Source organism: Mobula birostris, chromosome 2 (assembly GCF_030028105.1).
Source record: "Mobula birostris isolate sMobBir1 chromosome 2, sMobBir1.hap1, whole genome shotgun sequence".
NCBI lineage: Eukaryota > Metazoa > Chordata > Chondrichthyes > Myliobatiformes > Myliobatidae > Mobula > Mobula birostris.
This window is the reverse complement of record NC_092371.1, coordinates 91,221,824-91,243,096: the sequence shown is the minus strand read 5'-3', so window position 1 is coordinate 91,243,096 and position 21,273 is coordinate 91,221,824. Positions and strand designations below refer to the sequence as shown.

General features: G+C 42.8%; 1 protein-coding gene across 4 annotated transcripts in view; it reads right to left on the bottom strand.

The window, feature by feature from the left end:
- Nucleotides 1-21,273, bottom strand: part of fer1l4 (fer-1 like family member 4) — a 353,096-nt gene that overhangs the window by 289,592 nt on the left and 42,231 nt on the right. For 2 of the 4 annotated variants that reach the window (XM_072244965.1, XM_072244979.1), the window contains exons 7-8: nucleotides 16,471-16,620; nucleotides 15,225-15,282 (exon numbers count right to left, since the gene is read on the bottom strand). In XM_072244965.1, the coding sequence (XP_072101066.1) occupies nucleotides 15,225-15,282; nucleotides 16,471-16,620 (208 nt within the window). The remainder of the gene's footprint in view (nucleotides 1-15,224; nucleotides 15,283-16,470; nucleotides 16,621-21,273) is intronic. The other 2 variants (XM_072244971.1, XM_072244988.1) reach the window with 1 other exon arrangement.

Genomic DNA, 21,273 nt, shown 5'->3' with positions numbered 1-21,273 from the left:
AATGCAGCGGGCCAGACAGCATCCATAGGAAGAAGCACAGTCAACGTTTCAGGCCGAGACCCTTCGTCAGGACGAACTGAAAGAAAGTTAGTCCTGACAAAGGGTCTTGGCCCGAAACGTCGACTGTGCTTCTTCCTATGGATGCTGTCTTGCCTGCTGCGTTCCACTAGCATTTTTTGTGTGTTGCTCGAATTTCCAGCACTTGCAGATTTCCTTGTGTCTAAGCTCATCCGCTTTGTTCACAATACTCCTTGCGTTAAAATAGACACATCTCAAACCGTTGGTCTGAGTGTGTCCGTTCACTATCCTACCTCACACACTGTCTCCAAGCTTTCTCTATTTGTGAGCCAACCTCCTCTTCCTTAGTCTCTTCAGTTCAGTTCCCACCCCCCAACAATTCTAGTTTAAACTCTCCCCAGTAGACTTAGCAGACCTCCCCGCCAGGATATTGGTCCCCCTGGGATTCAAGTGGAACCCGTCCTTTTTGTACAGGTCACACCTGCCCCAAAAGAGGTCCCAATGATCCAGAAATCCGAATCCTTGCCCCCTGCTCCAAACCCTCAGCCACGCATTTATCCTCCACCTCACTCTATTCCTATACTTACTGTCGCGTGGCACAGACAGTAATCCCGAGATGACTATCTTTGAGGTCCTGCTTCTCAACTTCCTTCCTAACTCCCTCTAGTCTGCTTTCATGACCTCCTTCCTTTTCCTGCCTATGTCGTTGGTACCAATATGTACCACGACCTCTGGCTGTTCACCTTCCCACTTCAGGATATCATGGACACGATCAGAAACATTCCGGACCCTGACACCTGGGAGGCAAGCTACCATCTGAGTTTCTTTCCTGCGTCCACAGAATCGCCTGTCTGACCCCCCAACTACAGAGTCCCCTATCACTGCTGCCATCCTCTTCCCTTCCCTTCCCTACCCTTCTGAGACACAGGAACAAACTCTGTGCCAGAGGCGTAGCCACTGTTGCTTCCACTTGATACGCTGTCCCCCCCAACAGCACTCAAACAGGAGTACTTCTTGCTCAGGGGGGACAGCCACAGGTGTACTCTCTAGTACCTGACACTTCCTCTTCCCTCTCCTGTCTGTCTCCCGCGGCTTCAGTGTGACCACCTGCCTATAACTTCTATCACCTCCTTGCTTTCCCTGACCAGACAAGGTCATCGAGCTGCATCTCCAGTTCCCTAACGCGGTCCCTTAGGAGCTGCAGCTCGACACGCCGGGTACAGATGTGGCCGTCCGGGAGGCTGGGAGACTCCAGGACTTCCCACATCTGACTCCGAGCACAGAACACCAGACAACACAACACAGTCTGAGATTTACTGACAACACAACACAGTCTGATATTTACTGACAAAACAACACAGTCTGAGATTTACTGACAAAACAACACAGTCTGAGATTTACTGACAAAACAATGCAGTCTGATACTTACTGACGACACAACACAGTCTGATGTTTACTGACGACACAACGCAGTCTGATATTTACTGACAACACAGTCTGAGATTTACTGACAACACAGTCTGAGATATACTGATGACAGTCTGAGATTTACTGACGACACAACACAGTCTGAAATTTACTGACGACACAACACAGTCTGAGATTTACTGACGACACAACACAGTCTGAGATTTACTGACGACACAACACAGTCTGATATTTACTGACGACACAACACAGTCTGATATTTACTGACAACACAGTCTGAAATTTACTGATGACACAACACAGTCTGAGATATACTGATGACAGTCTGATATTTACTGATGACACAACACAGTCTGATATTTACTGACAACATAGTCTGAGATTTACTGACAAAACACAGTCTGATATTTACTGACTACACAACACAGTCTGAGATATACTGATGACAGTCTGATATTTACTGACGACACAACACAGTCTGATATTTACTGACAACACAACACAGTCTGATATTTACTGACAACATAGTCTGAGATTTACTGACAAAACACAGTCTGAGATTTACTGACAAAACACAGTCTGATATTTACTGACTACACAACACAGTCTGATATTTACTGACTACACAACACAGTCTGAGATTTACTGAAGACACAACACAGTCTGAGATTTACTGACCACACAACACAGTCTGATATTTACTGATGACACAACACAGTCTGAGATATACTGATAACAGTCTGAGATTTACTGACGACACAACACAGTCTGAGATTTACTGACAACACAACACAGTCTGAGATTTACTGACGACACAACACAGTCTGAGATTTACTGACGACACAACACAGTCTGAGATTTACTGACAACACAACACAGTCTGAAATTTACTGATGATACAACAGTCTGAGATATACTGATGACAGTCTGAGATTTACTGATGACACAACACAGTCTGAGATTTACTGACGACACAACACAGTCTGAGATTTACTGACAACACAGTTTGAGATTTGCTGACAACACAACACAGTCTGAGATTTACTGAAGACACAACACAGTCTGAGATTTACTCTTGACACAACACAGTCTGAGATATACTGATGACAGAACACAGTCTGAGATTTACTGACGACACAACATAGTCTGATATTTACTGACAACACAGTCTGAAATTTACTGATGACACAATGCAGTCTGAGATATACTGATGACAGTCTGAGACTTACTGATGACACAACACAGTCTGATATTTACTGACAACACAACACAGTCTGAGATTTACTGACAACACAGTCTGAGATTTACTGACAACACAACGCAGTCTGATATTTACTGACAACACAACACAGTCTGAGATTTACTGACGACACAACAGAGTCTGAAGTTTACTGACGACACAGTCTGAAATTTACTGACAACACAACACAGTCTGAAATTTACTGATGATACAACAGTCTGAGATATACTGATGACACAACACAGTCTGAAATTTACTGACGACACAACACAGTCTGAGATTTACTGATGACACAACACAGTCTGATATTTACTGACAACACAGTCTGAAATTTACTGATGACACAACACAGTCTGAGATTTACTGACAGCACAGTCTGAGATTTACTGACGACACAACATAGTCTGAGATTTACTGATGACAGAACACAGTCTGAGATTTACTGACAACACAACACAGTCTGAGATTTACTGACGACACAGTCTGAGATTTACTGACAACACAACGCAGTCTGATATTTACTGACAACATAACACAGTCTGAGATTTACTGACGACACAACACAGTCTGAGATTTACTGACGACACAACAGTCTGAAATTTACTGACAACACAACACAGTCTGAGATTTACTGACCACACAACACAGTCTGATATTTACTGATGACACAACACAGTCTGAGATATACTGATAACAGTCTGAGATTTACTGACGACACAACACAGTCTGAGATTTACTGACAACACAACACAGTCTGAGATTTACTGACGACACAACACAGTCTGAGATTTACTGACGACACAACACAGTCTGAGATTTACTGACAACACAACACAGTCTGAAATTTACTGATGATACAACAGTCTGAGATATACTGATGACAGTCTGAGATTTACTGATGACACAACACAGTCTGAGATTTACTGACGACACAACACAGTCTGAGATTTACTGACAACACAGTTTGAGATTTGCTGACAACACAACACAGTCTGAGATTTACTGAAGACACAACACAGTCTGAGATTTACTCTTGACACAACACAGTCTGAGATATACTGATGACAGAACACAGTCTGAGATTTACTGACGACACAACATAGTCTGATATTTACTGACAACACAGTCTGAAATTTACTGATGACACAATGCAGTCTGAGATATACTGATGACAGTCTGAGACTTACTGATGACACAACACAGTCTGATATTTACTGACAACACAACACAGTCTGAGATTTACTGACAACACAGTCTGAGATTTACTGACAACACAACGCAGTCTGATATTTACTGACAACACAACACAGTCTGAGATTTACTGACGACACAACAGAGTCTGAAGTTTACTGACGACACAGTCTGAAATTTACTGACAACACAACACAGTCTGAAATTTACTGATGATACAACAGTCTGAGATATACTGATGACACAACACAGTCTGAAATTTACTGACGACACAACACAGTCTGAGATTTACTGATGACACAACACAGTCTGATATTTACTGACAACACAGTCTGAAATTTACTGATGACACAACACAGTCTGAGATTTACTGACAGCACAGTCTGAGATTTACTGACGACACAACATAGTCTGAGATTTACTGATGACAGAACACAGTCTGAGATTTACTGACAACACAACACAGTCTGAGATTTACTGACGACACAGTCTGAGATTTACTGACAACACAACGCAGTCTGATATTTACTGACAACATAACACAGTCTGAGATTTACTGACGACACAACACAGTCTGAGATTTACTGACGACACAACAGTCTGAAATTTACTGACAACACAACACAGTCTGAGATTTACTGACAACATAATGTTGATTGGCACCTGATTAGTTCCAAGGGTTTAGATGGGGCAGAATTTGTTAAGTGTCCAGGATGGATTCCTGTCACAGTATGTGGACAGGCCGACCGGGGGAATGCCATACTAGATCTAGTACTAGGTAATGAACCGGGTCAGGTCACAGATCTCTCAGTGGGTGAGCATCTGGGGGACAGTGACCACCGCTCCCTGGGCTTTAAAATTATCATGGAAAAGGATAGAATCAAAGAGGACAGGAAAATTTTTAATTGGGGAAAGGCAAATTATGAGGCTGTAAGGCTAGAACTTGCGGGTGTGAATTGGGATGATGTTTTTGCAGGGAAATGTACTATGGACATGTGGTCGATGTTTAGAGATCTCTTGCAGGATGTAAGGGATAAATTTGTCCCAGTGAGGAAGATAAAGAATGGTAGGGTGAAGGAACCATGGGTGACAAGTGAGGTGGAAAATCTAGTCAGGTGGAAGAAGGCAGCATACATGAGGTTTAGGAAGCAAGGATCAGATGGGTCTATTGAGGAATATAGGGAAGCAAGAAAGGAGCTTAAGAAGGGGCTGAGAAGAGCAAGAAGGGGCATGAGATGCCTTGGCGAGTAGGGTAAATGAAAACCCCAAGGCATTCTTCAATTATGTGAAGAAAAAAAAGGATGACAGGAGTGAAGGTAGGACCGATTAGAGATAAAGATGGGAAGATGTTCCTGGAGGCTGTGGAAGTGAGCGAGGTCCTCAATGAATACTTCTCTTCGGTATTCACCAATGAGAGGGAACTTGATGATGGTGAGGACAATATGAGTGAGGTTGATGTTCTGGAGCATGTTGATATTAAGGGAGAGGAGATGTTGGAGTTGTTAAAATACATTAGGACAGATAAGTCCACGGGGCCTGACGGAATATTCCCCAGGCTGCTCCACGAGGCAAGAGAAGAGATTGCTGAGCCTCTGGCTAGGATCTTTATGTCCTCGTTGTCCACGGGAATGGTACCGGAGGATTGGAGGGAGGCGGATGTTGGTCCCTTGTTCAAAAAAGGTAGTAGGGATAGTCCGGGTAATTATAGACCAGTGAGCCTTACGTCTGTGGTGGGAAAGCTGTGATTTTTATTAACGACCTGGATGTGGGGGTAGAAGGGGGGGGTTGACAAGTTTGCAGACGACTCAAAGGTTGGTGGTGTTGTAGATAGTGTAGAGGATTGTCGAAGATGGCAGAGAGACATTGATAGGATGCAGAAGTGGGCTGAGAAGTGGCAGATGGAGTTCAACCCGGAGAAGTGTGAGGTGGTACACTTTGGAAGGACAAACTTCAAGGCAGAGTACAAAGTAAATGGCAGGATACTTGGTAGTGTGGAGGAGCAGAGAGATCTGGGGGTACATGTCCACAGATCCCTGAAAGTTGCCTCACAGGTGGATAGGGTAGTTAAGAAAGCTGATGGGTTGTTAGCTTTCATAAGTCGAGGGATAGAGCTTAAGAGTCGCGATGTAATGATGCAGCTCTATAAAACTCTGGTTAGGCCACACTTGGAGTACTGTGTCCAGTTCTGGTCACCTCAGTATAGGAAGGATGTGGAAGCATTGGAAAGGGTACAGAGGAGATTTACCAGGATGCTGCCTGGTTTAGAAAGTATGCATTATGATCAGAGATTAAGGGAGCTAGGGCTTTACTCTTTGGCGAGAAGGAGGATGAGAGGAGACATGATAGAGGTGTACAAGATAATAAGAGGAATAGATAGAGTGGATAGCCAGCGCCTCTTCCCCAGGGCACCGCTGCTCAATACAAGAGGACATGGCTTTAAGGTAAGGGGTGGGAAGTTCAAGGGGGATATTAGAGGAAGATTTTTTACTCAGAGAGTGGTTGGTGCGTGGAATGCACTGCCTGAGTCAGTGGTGGAGGCAGATACACTAGTGAAGTTTAAGAGACTACTAGACAGGTATATGGAGGAATCTAAGGTGGGGGCTTATATGGGAGGCAGGGTTTGAGGGTCGGCACAACATTGTGGGCCGAAGGGCCTGTACTGTGCTGTACTATTCTATGTTCTATAACACAGTCTGAGATTTACTGATGACACAAAACAGCCTGAGATTTACTGACGACGCAACACAGTCTGAGGTTTACTGATGACACAACACAGTCTGAGAGTTCCTGACGACTGTAAGTGCAGAATTTTGCCATTTACTGAAAATAATTGGATTTGTTGAGAACACAATAAATCCGAGATTTACTGACTCTGATCACAGTCCGAGATTTACTGACTACACTGCCTGAGATTTAGTGACAACATACCACATTCTGAGATTTACTGACAACACAACACAGTCTGAGATTTACTGACGACACAACATCAACATGGCTGTTCCTATGCTATAAGACCGTAACACATACTGTAAGTGCAGAATTTGGCCATTTATTGAAAATAATTGGATTTATTGAAAACACAACACAGTCTGAGATTTACTGACAATGCAACACAGTCTGAGATTCACTGATGACACAGTGTGAGATTTACTAATGATATAGTCTGAGATTTAGTGATGACGCAGTCTGAGATTTACTGATGACAAAGTCTGAGATTCACTGACAAATCAACACAGTCTGAGATTCATTGACTAAACTGTCTGTGATTTAATGACAACTCAACACAGTCTGTGATTTACTGATGACACAGTCAGAGATATACTGACAAGACAACGCGGTCTTGGATTTATTGACAATACAACACAGTCTGAGATTTATTGACGAGGTAACACAGTTTGATATTTACTGACTACAATACCTGAGATTTAGTGATAACATAACGCAGTCTGAGATTTACTCACAACGCAACACAGTCTAAGATTTACTGATGAGACAACACAGTCTGAGATTCACTGATGACACAACATAGTCTGAGATTCTCTGACGACACAGTGTGAGATTTACTGATGACACAACACAGTCTGAGATTTACTGATGACAAAGTCTGAGATTTACTGACAAATCAACACAGTCTGAGATTTACTGACAACACAACACAGTCTGAGATTTACTGATGATACAACATAGTCTGTGATTTACTGACGATAAAGTTTGAGATTTACTGATGACACAACATAGTCTGAGATTTACTGATGAGACAACACAATCTGAGATTTACTGACTACACTGCCTGAGATTTTGTGACAACATAACACAGTCTGTGATTTACTGACAATACAACATAGTTTTAGATATACTGACGACAAAGTTTGAGATTTACTGACGACACAACACAGTTTTAGATATACTGACAACACAACAGTCTGAGATTTGCTGACAAGAGCATATCTGCACCAGGTGTGTCGAGCTGCAGCTCCTAAGGGACTGCGTTAGGGAACTGGAGTTGCAGCTCAATAACCTTCACTTGGTCAGGGAGAGCGAAGAGGTGATAGAAAGGAGTTAAAGGCAGGTGGTCACACCGGGTCACGAGAGACAGACAAGTGGGTTACAGTCAGGAGTGGGAAGGGGGAGAGTCAGGTACTAGAGAGTACCCCTGTGGCTGTAACCCTTGACAATAAGTACTCCTGTTTGAGTACTGTTGGGGCAAGCAGCCTACCTGGGGGGGAATAACAGTGGCCGTGCCTCTGGCACAGAGTCTGGCCTTGTAGCTCAGAGGGGCAGGGAAGGGAAGAGAATGGCAGCAGTGATAGGGGACTCTATAGTTAGGGGGTGAGACAGACGATTCTCTGGATGCAGGAATGAAACTCGGATGGTAGTTTGCCTCCCAGGTGCCAAGGTCCGGGATGTTTCGGATCGCGTCCAAGATATAGAACCATAGAACCATAGAAACTACAGCACAGAAACAGGCCTTTTGGCCCTTCTTGGCTGTGCCGAACCATTTTCTGCCTAGTCCCTCTGACCTGCACACGGACCATATCCCTCCATACACCTCCCATCCATGTATCTGTCCAATTTATTCTTAAGTGTTAAAAAAGAACCCGCATTTACCACCTCGTCTGGCAGCTCATTCCATACTCCCACCACTCTCTGTGTGAAGAAGCCCCCCGTAATGTTCCCTTTAACTTTTCCCCCCTCACCCTTAACCCATGTCCTCTGGTTTTTTTCTCCCCTTGCCTCAGTGGAAAAATCCTGCTTGCATTCACTCTATCTATACCCATCATAATTTTATATACCTCTATCAAATCTCCCCTCATTCTTCTACGCTCCAGGGAATAAAGTCCTAGCCTATTCAACCTTTCTCTGTAACTGAGTTTCTCAAGTCCCGGCAACAACCTTGTAAACCTCTTTCAACCTTATTTATATCCTTCCTGTAATTTGGTGACCAAAACTGAATCCTGCAGCAGGAGGGAGAACAGCCAGAGGTTGTGGTACATATTGGTACCAATGACATAGGTAGGAAAAGGGAAGAGGCCCTGAAAAAAAGACTACAGGGAGTTAGGAATTAAGTTGAGAAACAGGACCGTAAAGGTAGTAATCTTGGGATGACTGCCTGTGTCACACGACAGTGAGAATAGGAATAGAATGAGGTGGAGGATAAATGCGTGGCTGAGGGATCGAAGCGGAGAGCAAGGATTCAGATTTCTGGATCATTGGGATGGCTTTTGGGGCAGGTGTGACCTGTACAAAAAGGACAGGCTGCACATGAACCCCAGGGGACCAATATCCTGGCGGGGAGGTTTGCTAAGGCTACTAGGGAGAGTTTAAACTAGAATTGTTGGGGGGGTGGGAACTGAAAAGAGACTGGGGAAGAAGAGGTTGGCTCACAAATAGAGAAAGTTTGTAGACAGTGCGAGAGGGAGGATAGGCAGGTGATAAAGAAGGGACGCGCTCATTCCGAAGGTTTGAGATGTGTCTATTTTAACGTAAGGAGTGTTGTGAACAAAGCAGATGAGCTTAGAGCATAGATCAGTACTTGGAGCTATGGTGTGGTGGCCATTACAGAGACTTGGATGGCTCAGGGACAGGAATGGTTACTTCAAGTGCCGGGTTTTAGATGTTTCAGAAAGGACAGGGAGGGAGGCAAAAGAGGTGGGGGCATGGCACTGTTGATCAGAGATAGTGTCATGGCTGCAGAAAAGGTGGACGTCATGGAGGGATTGTCTACGGAGTCTCTGTGGGTGGAAGTTAGGAACAAGAAGGGGTCAATAACTCTACTGGGTGTTTTTTATAGGCCGCCCAATAATAACAGGAATATCGAGGAGCAGATAGTGAAACAGATCCTGAAAGGTATAATAATAGCAGAGTTGCTATGATGGGAGAGTTTAATTTCCCAGATATTGATTGACATCTCCTTAGAGCAAGGTGTTTAGATGGGGTGGAGTTTGTTGGGTGTGTTCAGGAAAGTTTCTTGACACAATATGTAGATAAGCCTACAAGAGGAGAGGCTGTACTTGATTTGGTATTGGGAAATGAACCTGGTCAGGTATCAGACCTCTCAGTGGGAGAGCATTTTGGAGATAGCATTGGAGAGAGATAGGATCAGACAAGTTAGAGAAGCGTTTAATTGGAGTAAGGGGAATTATAAGGCTATCAGGCAGGAAATTGGAGGCTTAAATTGGAAACAAATATTCTCAGGGAAAAATACAGAAGAAATGTGGCAAATATTCAGGGGATATTTGTGTGGAGTCCTGCATAGGTACATTTCAATGAGACAGGGAAGTTATGGTTGGGTACAGGAACCGTGGTGTACAAAGTATGTTGTAAATCCAGTCAAGAAGAAAAGAAAAGCTTGCAAAAGGTTCAGAGAGCTAGGTAATGTTAGAGATCTAGAAGATTATAGGATAATAGGAAGGAGCTTAAGAAGGAAATTAGGAGGGCCAGAAGGGGCCATGAGAAGGCCTTGGCGGGCAAGGTAAAGGAAAACCCCAAGGCATTCTACAAGTATGTGAAGAGCAAGAGGATAAGGTGTGAAAGAAAGTATCAAGTGTGACAGTGGGAAAGTATGTATGGAACCGGAGGAAACAGCAGAAGTACTTAATGAATACTTTACTTCCGTATTCACTATGGAAAAGAATCTTGGTGATTGTAGTGATGACTTGCAGCAGACTGAAAAGCTTGAGCATATAGATATTAAGAGAGAGGATATGCTGGATCTTTTGGAATGCATAAAGTTGGATAAGTCACCGGGACCAGGTGAGATGTACCCCAGGCTACTGTGGGAGGCGAGAGAGGAGATTGCTGAGAGCGCAGGAAATTATAGACCAGTGAGTCTTACATCAGTGGTTGGTTAATTGTTGGAAAAGATCCTGAGAGGCAGGATTTATGAACATTTGGAGAGGTATAATGTGATTAGGAGTAGTCAGTCAGTCAGTCAGTCAAGGGCAGGTCATGTCTTATGCGCCTGATTGAATTTTTTGAGGATGTGACTAAACACATTAATGAAGGAAGAGCAGTAGGTGTATATGGATTTCAGCAAGGCATTTGATAAGTTACCCCATGCAAGGCTTATTGAGAAAGTAAGGAGGCATGGGATCCAAGGGGACATTGCTTTGTGGATCCAGGACCGGCTTGCCCACAAAAGGCAAAGAGTGGCTGTAGACGGGTCATATTCTGCATGGAGGCCGGTGACCAGTGGTGTGCCTCAGGAATCTGTTCTGGGACCCTTACTCTTTGTGATTTTTATAAATGACATGGATGAGGAAGTGGAGGGATGGGTTAGTAAGTTTGCTGATGACACAAAGGTTGGAGGTGTTGTGGATAGTGTGGAGGGCTGTCATAAGTTACAGCAAGACTGAGAAAATTGGCAGATGGAGTTCAACCCAGATAAGTGTGAAGTGGTTCATTTTCGTAGGTCAAATATGATGGTAGAATGTAGTATTAATAGTAAGACTCTTGGCAGTGTGCAGGATCAGAGGGATCTTGGGGTCCAAGTCCATAGGACACTCAAAACAGCTGCGCAGGTTGACTCTGTGGTTAAGGCGGCATACGGTGCATTGGCCTTCATCAATCGTGTAATTGAATTTAGGAGCCGAGAGGTAATGTTGCGGCTATATAGGACCCTGGTCAGACCACACTTGGAGTTCTGTGCTCAGTTCTGGTCGCCTCACTACAGGAAGGATGTGGAAACCACAGAAAGGGTGCAGAGGAGATTTACAAGGATGTTGCCTGCATTGGGGAGTATGCCTGATGAGAATAGTTTCAGTGAACTCGGCCTTTTCTCCTTGGAGTGACGGAGGATGAGAGGTGACCTGATAGAGGTGTATCAGATAATGAGAGGCACTGATCACATGAATAGTCAGAGGCTTTTTCCCAGGGCTGACATGGTTGCCACAAGAGGACACAGGTTTAAAGTGCTGGGGAGCATGTGCAGAGGAGATGTCAGGAGCAAGTTTTTTACACAGACAGTGGTGAGTGCTTGTAATGGGCTGCCAGTAACGGTGGTGGAGGCGGATATAATAGGGTCTTTTAAGAGACTTTTAGATAGGTAAATGGAGCTTAGTAAACTAGAGGGCTATAGGTAAGCCTAGTAATTTCTAAGGTAGGGACACGTTCGGTACATCTCTGTGGGCCATATGGCTTGTATTGTGCAGTAGGTTTTCTATGTTTCTATGACAACACTGTCTGAGATTCACTGACGATGAAGTCTAAGGTTCGCTGACAACACATTCTGTGATTTACTGACGACACAGTCTCTGATTTACTGACGACACAGTCTGCGAATTACTGACAAGACAATGCAGTCTTGGATTTATTGACAAAACAACACAGTCTGAGATTCACTGACAACACAACACAGACTGAGATTTACTGACGACACAGTCTGAGATTCACTGATGACACAGTCTGAGATTTACTGACGACACAACACAGTCTGAGATTTACAGACAACACAACACAGTCTGAGATTCACTGACGACACAACACAGTCTGAGATTTACGGAGGAGACAACACAGTCTGAGATTTATTGATGACACAACACAGTCTGACATTCACTGACAACACACAGTCTGAGATTTACTGATGACACAACACAGTCTGACATTCACTGACAACACAACACAGTCTGAGATTTACTGATGACACAAAACAGTCTGAGATTCACTGACGACACAACACAGTCTGAGATTCACTGACGACACAACACAGTCTGAGATTCACTGACGACACAACACAGTCTGAGATTTACTGATGACACAACACAGTCTGAGATTTACTGATGACACAACACAGTCTGAGATTCACTGACAACACAACAAAGTCTGAGATTTACTGACGACACAAAACAGTCTGAGATTGACTGACAACACAACACAGTCTGAGATTTACTGATGGCACAGTCTGAGATTTGCTGATGACACAGTCTGAGATTTACTGACGACACGGTCTGAGATTTACTGACGACACAAAAGTCTGAGATTCACTGACAACACAACACAGTCTGAGATTTACTGACGACACATTCTGAGATTTACTGATGACACAAAACAGTCTGAGATTCACTGACAACACAACACAGTCTGAGATTTACTGATGACAGTCTAAGATTTACTGACGACACAGTCTGAGATTCACTGATGACAAAACACAGTCTGCGATTTACTGACGACACAACACAGTCTGCGATTTACTGACCACACAACACAGTCTGAGAGTTACTGATGACACAGTCTGAGATTTACTGACGACACAAAACAGTCTGAGATTCACTGACAACACAACACAGTCTGAGATTTAATGATGACAGTCTGAGATTTACTGACGACACAGTCTGAGATTTACTGATGACACAACACAGTCTGAGATTCACTAACGACACAACACAGTCTGAGATTCACTAACGACACAACACAGTCTGAGATTCACAGATGACATAATAGAGTCTGAGATTTACTAACGACACAGTCTGAGATTCAATAACGACACAACACAGTCTGAGATTCATAGGTGACATAATAGAGTCTGAGATTTACTAAAAACACAACACAGTCTGAGATTGACTGACGACACAACACAGTCTGAGATTCACTAACCACACAATCTGAGATTTACTGATGACACAACACAGTCTGAGGTTCAATGAGGACACAGTGTAAGATTTACTGACGACATAACACAGTCTGAGTTTTACTGATGACACAGTCTGAGAGTTACTGATGACACAATCTGAGATTCACTGATGACACAACACAGTCTGCGATTTACTGACGACACAACACAGTCTGAGATTTACTGACCACACAACACAGTCTGAGAGTTACTGATGACACAGTCTGAGATTCACTGACAACACAACACAGTCTGAGATTTACTGATGACAGTCTGAGATTTACTGACAACACAACACAGTCTGAGATTCACTAACGACACAACACAGTCTGAGATTCACAGATGACACAACACAGTCTGAGATTGACTGACGACACAACAGAGTCTAAGATTTACTAACGACACAGCATAGTCTGAGATTTACTGATGACACAACACAGTCTGAGATTCACTAACGACACAGTCTGAGTTTTACTGATGACACACAGTCTGAGAGTTACTGATGACACAGTCTGAGATTTACTGACGACACAAAACAGTCTGAGATTCACTAACGACACAGTCTGAGTTTTACTGATGACACACAGTTTGAGAGTTACTAATGACACAGTCTGAGATTTACTGACAACACAACAGTCTGAGATTTACTGATGACACAACACAGTCTGTGATTTACTGACCACACAACACAGTCTGAGAGTTACTGATGACACAGTCTGAGATTTACTGATGACACAACGCAGTCTGAGATATACTGATGACAGTCTGAGATTTACTGACCACACAACACAGTCTGAGAGTTACTGATGACACAGTCTGAGATTTACTGATGACACAACGCAGTCTGAGATATACTGATGACAGTCTGAGATTTGCTGACGACACAGTCTGAGATTTACTGACGACACAACACAGTCTGAGATTCACTGATGACACAACAGAGTCTGAGATTTACTAACAACACAACATAGTCTGAGATTCAATGATGACACAGTCTGAGATTTGCTGACGACCCAGTCTGAGATTTACTGATGACACAACACAGTCTGAGAGTTACTGATGACACAGTCTGAGATTTACTGATGACACAACACAGTCTGAGTTTTACTGACGACACAGTCTGAGATTTACTGACGACACAGTCTGAGATTTACTGACGACACAGTCTGATATTTACTGATGACACAACACAGTCTGCAATTTACTGATGACACAAAACAGTTTGAGATTTACTGACCACACACAGTCTGAGATTCACTGATGACACAGTCTGATATTTACTGATGACAAAATACAGTCTGAGATTTATTGACGACAGAGTCTGAGATTTACTGACAACACAACACAGTCTGAGAGTTACTGATGACACAACATCAGCATAGCTGTTCCTGTGCTCTAAGACCATAAAACAAATTGTAAGAGCAGAATTTGGGCATTCAGCCATTGCTTCTGCACCACCAATCCATTTTGTCTGATTTATTATCCCTCTCAATCCAATTCTTCTGCCTTTGCCCTCTAAACTTTGATGCCCTTACTAATCAAGAAGTCATGAAACTTTCTTCACATATACTGTTCTCGGTTCTGTTCGTTGTTCTGTGAATCATCATTTTTATTAATCCTTTGACAAGGTCTCAAATTGGAAATGGCTCCCATGTTGGACATCATGGAATCTGTGCATTAAATGGATTCAGTGATAGAAACTCACTTGTCACTTGGTTGTTAATACCTAGTTTCAATTACCTGAAAATTCTGTATTCTGGGTGTGTGCAGATCTGCCTTGGTGAAAAATCTAGAACGGCTGTGAATAGAAATGAAGAAATATTAAATATTAGCAGGAGTTTGATAAATATGGAATAAACAGCTAGAACCTATCCTCCAGTGTGCACTGAGGAAGACTCTGCCTAATCAATTAAATCCCTGGCCAAGTGCATCCTGAATTTCTTCCAAAGTTCCAGGTGTCAAAAAATATGATGACTAATTCCAACTCATTCCAATTTGCAATGGAACTGGTCAGACTGAACCAATGCAGCTATATAGGACCCTGGTCAGACCCCACTTGGAATACTGTGCTCAGTTCTGGTCACCTTACTATAGGAAGGATGTGGAAAGCATAGAAAGGGTGCAGAGGAGATTTACAAGGATGTTGCCTGGATTGGGGAGCATGCCTTATGAGAATAGGTTGAGTGAACTCAGCCTTTTTTCCTTGGAGTGACGGAGGACGAGAGGTGACCTGATATAGGTATATAAGATGATGAGAGGCATTGATCGTGTGGATAGTCAGAGGCTTTTTCCCAGGGCTGAAATGGCTAGCACGAGAGGGCACAGTTTTAAGGTGCTTGGAAGTAGGTACAGAGGAGATGTCAGGGGTAAGTTTTTTTACGCAGAGATTGGTGAGTGCGTGGAATGGGCTGCTGGTGATGGTGGTGGAGATGGTTACGGTAGGGTCTTCTAAGAGACTCCTGGACAGGTACTGTATATGGCGTTTAGAAAAATAGAGAGCTATGGGTAACCCTAGGTAATTTCTGAGGTAAGGACATGTTCGGCAGAGCTTTGTGGACTGAAAGGCCTGTATTGTGCTGTAGGTTTTCTATGTTCTATGAACCAATGCAACTCAATAAAGTTTCATTAAACAGAGATGTAAATAATGCCATCCATAACACCATGAAATCAGATCAGATTATTGTTTTTATCCCCATAAATTACAGAGATTCCAGAGGTGATGCCATCCTGCTCCATAAATATGTGATCCTTATATTGCTGTCCAATCAGAGATCCTGCCATAACATCACGCTCCATAAAAGAGATCACAAACAATGCTCATCAATCTGTCATTTGGGACAGTAGTGCAAGAGGCTTCATTCTTTGTCTATCAGTATCCGTGCATTATAGAACATTATATGCAAAAGTGGCTTCTGTCATTGCCTCAATGAATTGTAGCTTGACTGCAAGAGTAAAATAAAGGCATGGTTTTTGTTTTGTCAATCACCTTTTCTGTGGTGTAAAAGATATGGAACTGATATCAATTTCAGAAATATCAACATCGTCTTCATCTTCATCATCATTATCATTCGCTAGCTGTCGCCCAAGAGATCTCGTCTTTCTGTCCAGCTCTTCAGCTTTTTCCAGATCAGTGCTGCTGTAACAGATTGAGAAACAACAAACAATTTCTGATGAAATTTACAATTTTCATTCAAAGGTGTGGCCTAGGAGTAGAGACCTGAGTCAAACTGGAAATCCACAGGTTGGTGTCACTGAAAATATGATTTCATTCACTGTCCAGCATCTGCAGAATCTCTTCTGTTCATAATTCAGAAACATTAAAATCATACACTGATTAAAAATAAAACATGGAGAAATTAAATTTCAACAAAATGTTTGAGACTACCCAAACAGTAACAAACTTAGTATTACCAGTGAGCTGGAAGGAAATCGACACAGAATAAATAGTCTCACAGGTGCACAGATCTGAGATCAATCCCATTCTCAATGTCTATGTGCAGCTTGCATGTTTCCCTCACCATGTACGTACAGTAACCCTTGATGTCTCAAATTCCTCTCACAATCCAAAAATGTGAAGGTCCCTTGGTGAATTGTAAATTGCCCCTAGAATGTAGGTGGAAGAACCTGCAAGGAATTGATAGGAATGTGAGGAAAATAAATTGGGATCATCGAGCATAAGAAATGGGTACTTGATATCTCTGTAGACTCAGTGTCTGCTCCCTGTGGCAAAATGTTACATGTCTAATTGTGTGGTAAAGAATTGCCCTTTAAGGCTGAACAGCCTGCTCCCTGCTATATCGCTAACCATGTGGTGAAGAATTGCTCTTTAACCACCTCACCTACTTGTATAGAGGCATCTTGTATAGAGGATCTGTCATTTGGCAACTGTGCTCCTGTCAGGCAATAAATCATAAACAGCATGCTATGACTTTTTAAATATTTAACAGATAGCAAACAAAAATTAGAACATTCTCATCAATTATGAAGGGGCTGAAACATTAAAGAATATTTATAAATCAATGAGATTTTGAATATTTATTCTAAGGAAATATCATCATGCCAGATCCCCACTGTCCTCAATTCTCCAGTCTTTCAAATCTTTTATTTACTTCCTAGTTAAATTCCACCAATGAGCCAGCCTACACAATCTGATGGCGTAGATTCACCACCCGCCATGTTCCTTTGCATTTCAGTTTTAAACACCCATCTTAATCTTGTAACCACATCCCCCATTTGAGATTCACCTCAACTCTGTGATGCCTAAAACGTCATAGTTGCCAATCTCTAACCAGGCTACATTATCAACCATATTGCATACCCCGCATGCATTCAAAATATAACACCATCAGTCCTACATTCACCACCCTTTTCAATTTGTCCTCCTGTTACTCTGCAACTCATCCCACTGACTGCAATTCTGCCTGATCATCTGCTTGTCCTTCCTGACAGTCTCATGACAAACTGCATTGACCCGTATACCAACTGCCCCATACTCAGCCTATCACTCAGTTACAAACCGAAAATCTGCAAATGCTGGAAATCCGAGCGACATACACAAAATGCTGGAGGAACCCAGCATTTTATGTGTGTTGCCACTATCAATCAGTTTCCTATTCCCCCGCCAAATCAGTTTAACCCCTCCCCAGCAGCTGTGGCAAACCTGCTGCAAATTGATATCCATGAACTCGTCAATTGATATGCATGAATTCCCCCTTCATTTCCCCTTGGGTTTATGTAGTACTTAGCCTTTCCAGACACACCCTATTAATGTTGTCACTCAACATCCCTGACAACTTTTTTAAACTTTTGGTGGCAATTGTAGGAAAGGCAGATGAGATCAGGGCACACATCAACACCTAGAATTATGACATTATAACGGACAGCACTGGCAGAACAATATTCCAGGGTTCCGTTGTTTTAGACATGACAGAGCAGAAGGGATCAAAGAAGGAGGGGTGGCATTACTCGTCAAGGAAAATGTCACGGCAGTGCTCAGGCAGGACAGACTCGAGAACTTGTCTGGTGGGGCGTTACAGGTGGAACTGAGGAATAAGAAACCACAGTAATGGGACTATATTACAGACCTCCCAACACTCATAGGGATATAGAGGAACAATTTGTAGAGAGCTCACAGAAAAATAAGGTTGTTATAGAAGGTGATTTTAACTTTCCACATTTGGCTGGGACTACCATACTGTAAAAAAAGCTTGATGAGATAGAGTTTCTAAAATGTGTTCAGGAAAGTTTCCTTCATCAATACGTAGAAGTCCCAATGAGTGTGCAATACTAGATCTGCTATTAGAGAATGAGACAGGGCAGGTGACAGAAGTTCGTGAAGAGAACTCTTTGCATCTAGTGATCACAATTCCATTAGTTTCAATGTAAATATGCAAATCGAAAGGTCTGGTCTGCAAGTTGAGGTTCTTAATTGGAGAAAGGTCAATTTTGATGGTATCAGAAATGATCTGGCAAGTATGGATTGGGACAGGTTGTTTTCAGCCAAAGGTGTATTTGGTAAGTGGGAGGCCTTCAAAAGTTAAATTTGGAGAGTACAAGGCTTGTACATGCCTGTCAAAATAGAAGGTAAAGATAACAAGTGTAGGGAACCTTGGTCTTGAAGAGATATTGAGGCCCTGGTTAAGAAAAAAAAAAGGAGGTTCAAAGCAGGTATACACAGGTAGGAACAAATGAGTTGCTTATAGAGTATAAGAAATGCTAGAGAGAACATTTGAGAGAAAAATCAGGAGGGCTAAACGAAGGCATAAAGTTGCCCTGGCAGACAAGGTGAAGGAGAATCCTAAGATATTCTACGTATATAAATCTGAATTGTAATCTATGTGCAGAGCTAAAGGAGATGGGGAAGATCTTAAATATATTTTTTACATCTGTATTTACTCAGGAGACAGACAGAGTCTATAGAAGAGGCATCAACTTCATGGACCCTGTACAGATGTACAGATGTTTGCTGTGCTGAGGCAAATCAGGGTGGATAAATCCTCAGGGCCTGACAAAGTGTTCCTTCAGACCTTGTGGGAGGCAAGTGCAGAAATTGCCGGGAGGCTAGAATAGATATTTAAATCATCCTTACAACAGGTCAGGTACCAGAGAAATGGCAGATAGCCAATGTTGTTCCGCTGTTTAAATGAGGCTCCAAACATGAACATAAATCATAGGCTGACAAGTCTGACATCAGTTGTGAAGAAATCATTGGAAGGTATTCTGAGGTATTCCAGATATATAAGTTTTTCCATAGACATGGACTGATTAAGGATAGTCAGCGTGGCTTTGTGCGTCCTAGGATAACCAATCTTATCGAGTTTTTTGAGGAGGTTTTCAGGAAAGTGAATGATTAGATGTGGTCTACATGGACTTCAGCAAGGCTTTTCACAAGGTCCTGCGTGGGAGGCTGCTCAAGAAGGTTAGTTCACTTGGCATTAAAGATCAGGTAGTAAATTAGAGTAGACATTGGCTTCATGGGAGAAGCCAGAGAGCTTTTGTAGATGGTTGCCCCTCTAACTGGAAGCCTGTGACTAGTGCTGCGCTGCAGGGTTCAGTGCTGGGTCCATTGTTGTTTGTCATCTATATCAGTGATCTAAATGTTAATGTGAATAACTGGGTTAGCAGATTTGCAGATGACTCCAATATTGGGGTTGTCATGGACAGCAAGGAAGGCTATCATGACTTGCAGAGGGATCTGGATCAGCTGAAAAAATGGGCTGCAAAATCCTTTCCCCTTCCTAACTGTCACACAGTCTCCGGTGTCCTCCACCTTTGCTGTAACTACCTCTCTGTATGTCTTATCTATCAACCCTTCAACCTTCCAAATGATCTGGAGTTCATGCAGTTGCAGCTCCAACTCCTTAACATGGTTAGTTAGAAGCTGCAGCCGGATGCACTTCTTGTAGTTGTAGTCGTCAGGGACACTGGAGGTCTCCCTGCCTTCCCACATCCCGCAAGAGGAGCATTCTGCTATCCTGCCTGCTATTCTGTACTGTCCTAGCTGAGCCGATATAAAGAAGGCAATTTAAAAAAGTCTTTAAGAAGGTAAAAATGGAATACAAAAGTAAGCTAGCCAATAATATTAAAGAGGATAACAAGAGTTTCTTCAGTTACAGAAAGGGTAAAAGAGAGGCTAGAGTGGACTAGACCACTGGAAAACAACGCTTGACGCATTGTGAGCAGGTTTGGGACAAGGAAATGGCAGACAAACTGAATAAGTATTTTGCATCAGTCTTCACTGTGGAAGACAGATAAGTCACCTGGACCAGATGGTATACACCCCAGAGTTCTGAAAGAGGTGGCTGAAGAGATTATGGAGACATTAGTAATGATCTTTCAAGAATCACTAGAATCTGGAATGGTTCTGGAAGAATGGAAAATTGCAAATGTCACTCCACTCTTTAAGAAGGGGGAAAGGCAGAAGAAAGAAAACTAGGGGCCATTTAGTCTGATCTCAGTGGTTGGGAAGATGTTGGAATCAATTATTAAGGATGAGGTCTCAGAGTTCTTGGAGCCACATGATAAAATAAGCTGTAGTCAGCATGGTTTCCACAAGGGAAGGTCTTGCCTGATAAATCAGTTGGCATTCTTTGAAGAAATAACAAGCAAGATAGACAAAGGAGAACCAGTTGATGTTGTGTACTTGGATTTTCAGAAGGCCTTTGACAAGGTGCCACACATGAGGCTGCTTAACAAGCCCATGTTATTACAGGAAAGATTCTAGCTTGGATAAAGCAGTAGCTGACTGGCAGGTGGCAAAGAGTGGGAGCCTTTTCTGACTGACTGCCAG